Source organism: Marmota marmota, unplaced genomic scaffold (genome assembly GCF_001458135.2).
Source record: "Marmota marmota marmota unplaced genomic scaffold, marMar, whole genome shotgun sequence".
NCBI lineage: Eukaryota > Metazoa > Chordata > Mammalia > Rodentia > Sciuridae > Marmota > Marmota marmota.
The window spans coordinates 24889990-24902346 of NW_026000229.1; the positions used below are offsets into that span (position 1 = coordinate 24889990).

The 12357-nt window shown below is 33.1% G+C and overlaps 2 protein-coding genes across 6 annotated transcripts in view; one reads left to right on the forward strand and one right to left on the reverse strand.

Annotated features, from left to right (window-relative positions):
• Positions 1-12275, reverse strand: part of Pigb (phosphatidylinositol glycan anchor biosynthesis class B) — a 20542-nt gene extending 8267 nt beyond the window's left edge. The window contains exons 1-5 of the mRNA XM_048793724.1: positions 12190-12275; positions 10314-10454; positions 2469-2520; positions 1136-1347; positions 353-417 (exon numbers count right to left, since the gene is read on the reverse strand). Of these exons, the coding sequence (XP_048649681.1) occupies positions 353-417; positions 1136-1347; positions 2469-2520; positions 10314-10390 (406 nt within the window). The 5' untranslated portion in view covers positions 10391-10454; positions 12190-12275. The remainder of the gene's footprint in view (positions 1-352; positions 418-1135; positions 1348-2468; positions 2521-10313; positions 10455-12189) is intronic.
• Positions 1-12357, forward strand: part of Ccpg1 (cell cycle progression 1) — a 68131-nt gene that overhangs the window by 47417 nt on the left and 8357 nt on the right. The gene's annotated exons all lie outside the window — the stretch shown is intronic.

The following is a 12357-nucleotide window of genomic DNA, read 5'->3' on the forward strand; positions in this document are numbered from 1 at the left end:
AAAAAAAAAAAAAAAAAAAAAAAAAAAAAAAGGGCTGGGGATGTAGCTCAGTGGTAAAGTACCCTTGGAGTTAATCCTCAGTATCAGGGGAGGAAAAAAAAAGCATAGGCATTAGTCACTCTTAAAGGGGTAAATAGTTTGTGTGTAAAGGCAACAAAAATTAGTTTAAACAGTTACAAATATATCCTTATGTTTTTATCTGACTTCATAGGATACAGGAAAAAAAAATAATTATAATTAGCTTGTAATTAGCAATTCTCATTTAGCTTAGTTGAAAATAAATAATAGTTAATGAGCATTATTGTCTTTTAACTATTACTATATAATTTTTTATTTTAATAAAAACACTCACCACAGAACACCATACAAAATGGTAAAACTGGATAGATGAACCTGAATTCTTTGTGGCCCAACATGCTATAATAATAAAAGATATTAAGAAAAAAATATTATGTACCATTTTATTATGATACATGATTATTTGAAAAATTAATGTATTTAAAATGAAACACAATTAACATGATCTATATGTTTTCTAAGTATTGGAGATTGAATCTTCAGGAATTAGTCTTGTTATTTTGAAGTTATAAGGTAATTATGATGTGTCAAAACTAATCATGACATTTAATGTCGAAGTGAAATTATAAAGTACAATTATATTCTAACACAGATTTCTGTTATCAATTCAGTCAAGTAGTAGTACACAAATTTGGAATACAGATACATACATTTTCATTTTAATATTTCTCTGGCCCTTTAAATTTTTTAAGGAAATAAAATTTGTTCAACTAATTAAAAACTGAGTATAATCCTGGTTATCTGAAGTATTTATATGTGCACCAGCATAATTACTACTACTTCTGACTTTTAAAATAATCTCTTGGGCTGGGGATGTGGTTCAAGCGGTAGCGTGCTCGCCTGGCATGCGTGCGGCCCGGGTTGGATCCTCAGCACCACATAAAAACAAAAATGTTGTGTCCGCTGAAAACTAAAAACTAAATATTAAAAAAAATTCTCTCTCTCTTTCTCTCAAAAAAAAATCTCTTAACAAATCATAAAAGTTAATGTATTAGTTTACTTTTCAAAAAAACTAATTTCATGGTAACATTTACTACTTAAACAAATAAAATCTTACCTATATATTATCAGTGTCCATAGCACAGTCACCAAAAGTATCTGGTACTTCTTCGGGGCTAGAAAGCAGCCATGAATAAAGAAGGGTAAGTGAGTACCCAAGACAACTGGAAATCCTTGACTGAAGTACCAATGCCATGGATGAGAACCATAGAATGTTCCCAAGTTCTGCAGCACGTTAAATTTCAAAAAATTAAACTGAACCAGAGTCCACTGGAATAGTTGAAGGTAAAAGAAATAAAAATGTGTTAGTGTCAACCATTACTCTGGCATGAGGGAATTTGAAAGAACCTTGATATTCAATCAGAATTTAAGTCTAAAAACCAGGCAATAGTTAACATTAATAATTTTAATTAATGACTATATGAAATCACTCAACTATAGTTTTTTCTTCTCTATGTACTGATGTGGTCTTTGTTATTTTTAAAAACAGTAGGGTTTTTGAGATTTAAGATGAACCTGAAAGATTGTGAATAAATGTTCACACACAGTTTGGTAATGTTATACATCCAATTAGAGATAGGATCCTAAAACTAACTTTTAGTAGAGGGTATATGTGGTAACCATATTAACCTATATTTACTCTAGTACCTTACAATGTCACATATTATCTACTAAGGTAAAACTCTTCAAACATGACAATTTGAATCATAGCACAAAGCAGATAATGACAGCAACAGTAATAACAAGTAAAATTAAGTGCTCACTTGAGCCAGGAACTGTTATTATTTTATGTGTTATGTCATTTAATCTTACTCAATTGTGACAAATGTCACAATTATTCCCAGATAAAGGAACCATAGAAAGAAGAGTTGGAAATTTGTCCAAGATCACCTGGCTATTAATAAAGAATATTAGGCTTCAAAATATGGACAGGATTCCAAAGCCATAACCAACTTCTAAGTGGGAAAAAGGGAATTTAAAAACAACCAAAGGCCATTATGTACAGTTATTAGATTAAAATCTCAAACCAAATGACTGAAGAATAGAATATTTGGTTGGTGTGGTTTCTGCATGATTAAGAGTCAAAGTCATTAAAATTCTTAACTTTTATTACTTTAGAATAATATTTTAGAATAGTATTTCTCTGGCTCTTCAATACTTAAAATTTTGCCTTAAAAGACTTCTGAACATCAGCTAGGAATACAACAGCACAGCAAATTGCACCAAAAGCATACACTAAAAGTCTTTTTAATAAAATGTATCACACAGCATTTTTTAAAAAAATATTTGCCTTTGAAATATTAATGGATTAAAAAAATCCAACTTGAGGTTTTAGCACAACAAATGGTCAAAATAAAAAGTAGCTGTTAGCTTAATATATTTTTACTTACTTGACCAAAAAAAATACGATCAATTATTAGAGACAAACTCAAAGTTACAAACCTGAAAAACAAGAAGAGAATGGTGATTCAATTTCTGAACCTGCTGAAGATCCAATATTGCTGTACGGTTTTTGCAAGTATCTTGCACTAAAAGCCACTTTTAAAATGTTTCACAATTTCACCAGCTAAATATGAATGTAAACATTTTGAAAGATCTTTTGCTATGAGAACATGCATTTAAGCAGATTTTTCTTTTCAATGTTAGGGATCAATTCCTGGGCTTTATGTATGCTGAACAAGTGCTCTGCCTGTGAGTTATGTACCCATCCCTTAATTTTTTTTAATTTAAATTTTGAAAAGTTGCCCAGGTTGACCTGAAACTTGGTATCCTCCTGCCTTAGCCTCCTGAGTAGCTGAGATTACAGGCCTGTACCACCATGTCCCCAGCTAAGTAAACTTCTGAAAATAAACACTATGTTTTCTGTTGCTACATAACAAGTTACCCCAAAAGTTGGTAACTTAAAAATATGAATATTTATTACTTCATAATTCATGTGGGTAAAAAATCCAAGTGTAATTTGGCCGAGTTCCTCTGGTTTAAGAGCTCTCATGAATTGCAGTTGAGCTCTTTAGCTGAGAGTGCAGTTTCATATGAAAGCTTAATGGGGATGGAAGAGACAAGAGTTTCTGAACTCACAGGGTTACTGGTAGGGTTCATTCCCTTGACATGTGGATCTTAAGACCATTTCATGACATAATGACTGGCTTCCAGCAGGGTGTCGGGCAAGAAAGATGTATCCCAAGATGGAAGCTACGGTCATTTGTTGAAGTGACATTCCATCCCTTCTGCTGTATGCTACTCATTAGAATTGACAAATCTAGACCACACACAAGAAGAAGGGGTTATCTGATAGCATAAGTGAGTTTTGCCTTTTTTGAATTTTATAAGAATGATATCATACCATATGTACTTTTGTTTCTAGTCTCTCTTAATCATCATGCTTGTGAGACTGAACTGTGTGGTTTTTGTATGCTATAGTTTGTTTATTTACAGTTATAGTGTATGTAACTGTGTATTCCACACTACCTTATTTATTCTGTTAATGGACACCGTGCTTCCCATTTTCAAGCATTATAAATAGTGTTGTTATGAACATTCATTTACAAATCCTTTTGTGTCCATTAATCTGTATCTCCTTTGGGTATATACTTAGAACTGGAACTGCATAGTCTAAGCCATTAGTTTGGAAAACTAAGTATTTATTCAATTTAATCTAGATATGAGGTTTTAGCTGATAATATATAATGTTAATATCTTCAGATAGGTAGCTTGCTTTTTTTTTTTTAACTCTCCTAATGGTGAATCTGATGTACAAAGTTTCCTTACACTATTTCTTAGTAGTCTTAATTACTGTAACTTTGTAATAAGTCTTAATATTTAACAGTGTAAATCCTCTAACGTTTTTCCCCCTCCAATTATTCTTGGCCTATTGCATTCCACTTAAAGTTTAGAATCAGCTACGCACAGTGGCACCCATCTGTAATCCCAGCGGCTGGGGAGAATCACAAGTTCAAAGCCAGCCTCGGCAATTTAGCAAAGCCCTAAGCAACTTAGGGAGACCCTGTCTCAAAATAAAAAGTAAAAAGGGCTGGGGATGTAACTTAGTGATTAAGTGCCCCTTGGTTTAGTCCCCCACAATACCAAAGAATAAAATGTTTAGAATCAGCCTTACAGTTCATTCTTTCTCCCTCTCTTTCTCTCTCACACACAGAGCCTAGTGGTATTTAATAGGAATTGCAATGAGTATGCAGATTGTTATGGTTTGGATCTAGAAATGTCCCTGGAAAAGCTCTTGTTTTGAAAGCATGATCCCCAATGCAGAAAGTTTCAGAGGTGGGGCTTTTAGGCAATGATGAAAGTTGTACCTGAATGGATTACTAGGAAGTAACGGGAGGAAGGTGGAGCATTACCCCACAACCCAGGTTGTGCCCTGCCCCTTCCACTCTCTTTCTTCTCTCTGCACTTCCTGTCTGCCATAAGCCAGTTTTCCTCCACCATGCCCTTCTGCCATGATATTCTGCCTTACCTCAGGCCAAAAGCAATGGAGTAAGCAGACTATGGACTGAACCTCTCAAACTGTGAGCATAAAATAAACTTCTACTTCCCTAAGTTGTTCTTGACAGGTATTCTGATCATAGTGATGAAAAGCCAACTAACACAGAACACTTTGAGAACTGATACTTTAAAATAATCTATCATCCACCAACATGGTATATCCCTCCATTTATTTAAGCCTTCATAAGTTTTTCCCAACAATGTATTGCAGTTTTCTGTGTAGATATCTTTTACAATATTTGTAAGGATCTGATGTTTTCTGATGTCTTTGTGAATAATACTTTGTTTTCCCATACACCCTTCACCTATTCCTATAAACTTCTCATTGTAAATAACATTATTTCTATATATCCTTCACCTAGATTCCTCAAATGGTAGTAATGTTTTACCATATTTCTTTCTCTCTTGAAATAAATATATTTTTTTTTTCTGAATTGTTGGGGAATAAGTTGCGGACATCATTTACCTTTTTTAAAATATGTCAGTGGATATTTCCTAAAAAGAATGTTTTCCTATATAAACTACAAATCAAACTCATAAAATTAAAATTACATCTTTACTATCTAATTTTCAGACCTTGCTCAAATTTTACCAGTTGTCCTAACAATGTCATTTATAGTAAGAAAAAAATTTCCTTTATTATATTCAGTTTTTATGTTTCTTTATAATACTTTAATATAGCATGATGGTTCCTTAAGTTTTGTCTTTAATAACTATGGCATCTTTGAGGAATCAGGTCAGTTGTTCTGGAGAATGTACCTCAATTTGGGATTGTCTGATGTTTTTTCATGATTACATTCAGATTATGCATTTTGTCAGTGACACCACAGAAGGGATAAAAGTGTTTCAGTGCTTCAGATCAGGGGTTCCATAATATTGATTTGTTAGATTACTTGGCAATGTTTACTTACTTGGTTAAGGTGTGTCTGCCAAGTTTCTCTGTTGTATAATTATCATTTTATTCTTCATAATTAGTAAGTATCCTGGGGAGAGATACTTTGAAATTATGTAAATATTGTTTTTCTTAAATGTCAAACCAACTTTAGTGTCCAAGAGCAATTAATATTTGTTTATTGATCTTTTTTCAATGAACATGTTTAACTAATTAGTTACAATAGTTTATATTCTTTTAGATTTTCTACACATAGAATCATATCATATGGCTGTACTTCTTTCTTACCAACCATTTAGTTGCTTTTCTTACTGCCCTAGCTATGATGCATATTGTTGAACAGAAGTGGAGATAGGCATTCTTATTATCTTCTCCCACTCAGGAAAATATTTCAATACTAAGTATGATTCTGCTGTAACATTTTAATATAAATCATCATATTAATGAGTCCTTTTTCATTGCTTGTTCTCTAAGGGTTGTGTTTTAATTTTTATCCAAATCATGACGGGAATTTTATCATCTCCTTTTCTGTGTCTACTGAGAAAATCCTGTGATTTTTCTTTTTTTTTCTGTTAATTTCTAAATATTGAATCAACTTCATATTTCTAGAATAAAACTAATTTTGGTTATAATATAGTCCCCTTTATAATATGTCATTGGATTCAATTTGCTAAAATTTGTTTAGGATTTTTACATTCACAGTTATGAGAAATACTGGTTTATACCTGCCTTTTCTTGTCATGTCCTTGTTATACTGTGGTATAAAGGACATGCTTTTTTTATTACAGGAGTTAGGAAGTGTTCTTTTTTTTTTTTTTTTTTTTTAATTCTGTGGAAGAGTTTGTGTAGATTGATTGAGGTTTCTGCTTTCTTTTCTTTTCTTTTTCCTTCTTGGTACTGGGGATAGAAACTAGAGCCTCACACATGCTAGGTAATCACTCTACCACTGAGCTACATCCCCAGCCCTTTTTTTTTTTTGAGACAGGGTCTAGCTGAATTGCTCAAGCTGGCCTCCAATTTGCAATCCTTCTTCCTTAGCCTCCAGCGTAGCTGAGATTACAGGCTGTTTCTTCTTTATTAAATGGATGGAAGAACTGATTATGTAGTCATTTGAAAACCTGATGATTCTTTGTTTGAAGGTCTTAATTGCAAATTAAATTTCTATAGTACTGTTCAGATTTTTCTATTTGTCAGTTTTGATAAATTGCATTTTTCTAGAAATTTGTCCATTTCCTCTAAGTTGTCAAATATATTAGAATAGCTCAGTGGTACAGTGCTTAGCATAAAATAAATAAAATAAAGGCATGCTGTTTATGACTACAATTTTTTTTTAAAATAGAATAAAGTTATTTATAGTATGCTTATCTCTTTAATGCCTGTAAACCCACAAGATGTCCCATACATCATTCCAATCTTGCCAAAAACTGGGGACAAAATGGTCACTGACAGGTAACCAAACTATTTTTGATTTTATATAATGACAAAAATGATGTCACCAAATTCTCAAGATCATGAAGAAGGTAAGAAAAATAGGTCCATATACATTAGAATTTTCCCCTAAGGGCAATTCAATATTTTCCTCTAGAGAGACACTATTACTGTTTGGATATATAACTGGTTATTTTTAAATGGTGCTCGATATATAAAAGGCTGTTACATAGTTCAAGTCTGGAGCCAACTCTATGTATCAAGCATTTGAATAGGCTGATAAGTACTGTGGTTGACATTTGTTCTACACTGTATAATTAGAATTTTCACATGCATTATCTTATTATTTTTTGTACTTTCCTTCAAAATAAGACAGCATTTAATCTATATGAATAGCTTCCTTCAGGCCTTTTCAGCCTTAAACATGCCAATTCTCTCTGCCTTGCCAACTTGTATTTATCTTGTATATCTGAAACATCACCTACTTTATAAAGCTTCTGATATTTCCCTTTCAAGCAGAATTATTTTCTGTTTTCCTATACAGCATTTCTTTTTAATGTGGTGCTGAGTATCAAACCCAGTGCCTCACACAAGCTAGGAAAGTGCTCTACCTCTGAACCACAACCCCAGCCTAGCATTTCTTTATATATATGCAATGAAACACTTTAAATTGTTGGGTAGGAATTATTATTATTATTTGTTTCTACATAGATTTGACTTTGGGAGAAGACATTGTCTTCTTCACTTCTTTTTTCTTTCTATTTTGACATTTTAAAAATTGGTGCATTATAGTTGTACATAATGGTGAGATTGTTGTTACATATTGTACATGTACACAATATAACAATTTAATCTGGCCAGTGTTGCTCAGAGCAGTCTCCCTCCCTTCCCTTCTCCCACCTACTGATCTCCCTTTGATTTTCATGACATGCCCTTATCCTTTCTTTTCCTTTTTCCTGTCAAGCTTCCAAATGAGAGAAAACATATAAACCTTGACCTCCTGAGTTTGGCTTATTTCATTAACATAATGGTCTCTAGTTCCATCTGTTTTCCTGCAAATGACATAATTTCATTTTTATTCATGGCTCAATAAAACTCTATTGTGTATATATACCATATTTTCTTCATCTATTTATCTGTTGATAGAAACCTAGGGCTGGTTCCATAATTTGATTATTGTGAATTGTCCTTCTATAAACATGGGTATACATGTATCACTGTTGTATGATGACTTTAATTCTTCAAGAAAAAGAGGTGTGGTATAAGTGGGTCATATGGTAGTTCCACATCTAGTCTTTTGAAAAACCTCCATACTGATTTCCATATTAATTTACAATCAACAGTGTGAAAGCGCTTTTTCTCCACACTCTCTAGAATTTATTATTATTTGTATTCTTGATGATTGCCATTCTGACTGGTGGGCAGTGAAATCTCAGTGAAGTTTTGATTTGCATTTTCCTAATTGCTAATATTGTTGAATATTTTTTTCACATATTTGTTGGCCATCTGTATTTCTTTTGAGAAGCATCTGTTTAACCCCATTTATTGGGTTATTTTATTTTTTTGGTGTTCAGTTTTTTGAATTCTTTTTTATTTTTTTATTTTTTAGTTTTAGGTGGACACAATATCTTTATTTTATTTTTATGTGGTGTTGAGGATCGAACCCAGTGCCTCACACATTCCAGGTGAGTACACTACCACTTGAGCCACATCCCAGCCCCAGCCCCTAGAATATATATTCTTTATATATTCTAGATTTTGATTCTCTGCCAGAAGAGTAGCTAGAAAAGATTTTCTCCCATTCTGTAGGTTCTCTCTTCACATTTCTAATTGTTTCCTTTCCTGTGCTGCTTTTTAATTTGATATCATTCCATTTATTAATTCTTGGTATTATTTCCTGAGCTTTGGGGGTTCTCTTAGTTATTTCTTAATTAACAAATGCTTGACACAAATAGGTTAAATGCTCTGAGTGAATAAACCATATGAACTTTGCTGAGAGACTAAAAAGACTTTTTTCATATACCTCAGTGTAAAAGTCTACTTGATCTGGGCCCCTCTTATCTTCTGACATTATCACATTCTCCCAGACTCACTCTCCTTTAGTTTTTTTATTTGATGTTTCTTAAATAAAGCCAAATGTACCTTGTACTTGCTAGTCCCTTTGCCTGGAATGTTCTTTCTTTAGGTGTCTGTAAGTTTCACTCTCTCATTCTTCTAGATTTTAGCTCCAATATAATCTTATTATGGTGGTCTTTCACAATTATTATATAAAAATAACACCCACATGCACACCAGCATTCTATCTTTTTAATCTCACATTATTTTTCACTATAGCACTTATCATCACTTGGACAAATATCTAAATCTTATCTTTTTAGCTGTGTCTTTCCCCACTAGAATGGGAACCTCATAAAGGCAGGGGTGCAATAATAAAATATCAAGAAATGACAAAGAGTAGTAACTTTAATAATATTATTTAGTCCTTTGAAAAAACTGTTTATAAAAAAATACTTGTGTGGAGTGAATATAGTATATTGCTGTCCTCAGAGTCTGAATGTATTCATCTGTTCTATAATTATTTTGGATATTCTACTAGATATTTTGGATAAGGCTAATCCTAGGAGCTCTTAATAAGTTAGAAGACCTGGATTCCAATCCTAGTTCCCTTACAGCAACAAGCCCAAAGTTTTTGGATAATTTTTAATTTATTCATATCTTCTGTTTCTTCTACTACAAAATAAAAATGCATGCATTGCCAAGATCCAAGAATTGTGATGGTTTGAGGTCATATGTGAAAACCCATTATATGTTATAAAACCTACACAAATGTAAAAAAAGCAAGTATTTCTAAAATGTATTTGAGAAATAGGGAAAAAAGCAAAGGTAAATTCTGTTAGAAATAATTGAGAGGCTCTCATTTAAGCAAATTAAGAACATATAAACAACATTTTATTTATATATATATGCATAAAATATATATGTATTTTATATGAATATAAAACATGCCAGGTTCAGTGGTACATGCCTGTAATCCTAGTGACTCAGGAATTTGAGGCAGGAGGATCACAAGTTTGAGGCCAGTCTCAGCAACTTAGTGAGACTCTGTCTCAAAAAATAAAGAGGACTGAGGGTGTAGTTCAGTGGTAGAGTGCTCCTGAACTCAATACCCAGTACCACTGGGGTGTGTGTGTGTGGTGTGTGTGTGTGTGTGTGTGTGTGTGAAAGCGCATGCGTGCATACACACACACACATAAATTTATTTATATCAAAAACTTAATATTCTATTTCCTTGGACTGAGAGTTCTCAATGATTTTATACTATAATAATAACTGAAAGATACAAAATCTTATTCATAATCATTTATAGGTTAGTAAAATTAATACACAGATTATATCTATTAGACATAGATAGACTTACCCTACAGGTAAAAAGTAATGTAGAATAAGGTCAGTTTTTCTCTGTTCTTGCCAGAAATGTTTGAAGAGCAAAGGCATCCATGGAATGATAGCTGTAGGACGAATTATGAAGGCAAGTGCCACCAGGGAAGAGTATTTAACACTATAAACAAGGAAAATGTGTTATCAAGACAATTGGGAAATTAGTTTTGAAGTTAAATCTACTGTTTACACTTTTTAAAAAATGATAGCATTTTCCTTTTGCTATAAATTGCTAAATGAACTCTGGCAAGTTACTTGTATTTTCTGTGTCTTAGTTTTCCTTATCTGTAAAAAGAGGTAACATCTATAGTCTTTTCTAGCTCTGATGTCCTAATTCTAGTATTTTCAGTTGAGGTGTTATCCTTTGTGTTAATACTTGTCTTATGTGTTGAAAACTATATATATAATATATATTTGTATCAGGGGGTGCTAAAATACAAAAGCAATCAAAACAAAACAACTTTGCTAGCATATACCTGTCAACTATAAAAATAAATAACTGTAAAGAAATCCCTAATGTTAGTGAGGGTGAAAGAGCAAGAATAACAAATTCAAAGGCTTATAGAAATCAGGTAAGTAACAAAAATGAGTGATGCAAGTTGAGTGGAGACTATGTAACTGTCATTAAGGAAACCTAGTCCAGAATGTTATTATGCCTTCCAATTTAAAGAGAAATCAGAAAAAATCTAGGTTTTGTCTTTTCTTTTTGTGGTGCTGGAGGTGGTACTCAGGTCTTGTGCATCCTAGATAACAATTCTACCATTGAACTTCACCCCCAGTTCCAGAAATCTAGATTTTTATGTAAGAGCTCCCAATTTAAAAAAACTTTGCTAAGTAGTTTTTTTTTTTTTTTTAAATACTATATATGTGAAATAAATCATACTTGTGGCTTGGTTTGATAGGCAGATTGATTAAATGTAACTTTCTAGATAGTGAAACTACATAGAGGATTCCCAAATGTATAATTCTTGTCTTGACCTTTCTCTAGGTTTTCAGACTTAGAAAACATTTTACTCCTTTCTGAACATTTCTACCATAGATCACATACTGCCACTGAAAATCAAAGTGTTTGGCAAAATACCCACAATACCCCAAACCTGTTCATTGTACACTATGTGTTGGATGAGGGGAGGGTGTACTGGGCACAGAACCCAGTGCATGAGCTCTACTATTGAGCTACTTCCTCAGCCCTTTTTTTTTTTTTTTTAATAATTTTGAGACAAGGTCTTGCTAAGTTGCCAAGGTTGGCCTTGAATTTGCAGTCTTCCTGCCTCAGACTCCTGAACAGCTGGGATGGGCATGGGCGTGTGCCACCATCCCTATTTAATGGTAGTATCACTTAAGTTTTTTCACCTTAAAATTTTGGAGTCATCTTAGATAGCAACTTCTCATTCTACACATCCATCTTTGTTTCCTTCCCATTCCCTCTCTTCCCACTTTTTATGTGGGAAGAGTGGATACTACAGTTTTAACTAGATTCCCCAATTCTGGCTTTCTCCCTTTCAGTGTATCCTAAATATTGCTACTATAAGAAAATTCTTTTGAAATCAGATTTGATAATGTCATTCTTCTCAAAAACCTGCAGTGGTTCTCTAATACCTATAAAATAAAATCCAAATTCTGAAGAAAGGCAAAGTCCCATTCTAGCCTCATCCTTATTCTCTTCTTTCATGCATCCTACTATACTCTGGCTACTCTACACAACCTGCTCTCAGTTCACTGAAACCTTTTTATAACTCTATGCTTTAGCTCATGTTTTTTTCTTTGCTTGGTATTTACTTCTCTGGTTCATATGAAACCAAATTGGGTCAGAGTGTTTTCTAACTGCCCTTCCAGATGTGTTCTCCACACTTTACTTGCTGTGTGTGGCAAGGCTGACCTGCAGGGTATAACATCAATGGTCTGCCTTGTCTTCTGGCTTCTGATTGGTTTGAGCTAACTGAAAGATGGGAGGGGAGTGAGTCAGGATTATTTATTTTCTTTTTCTTTTCTTTTTTTTTTTTAAAGATAGAGTGAGAGAGGGA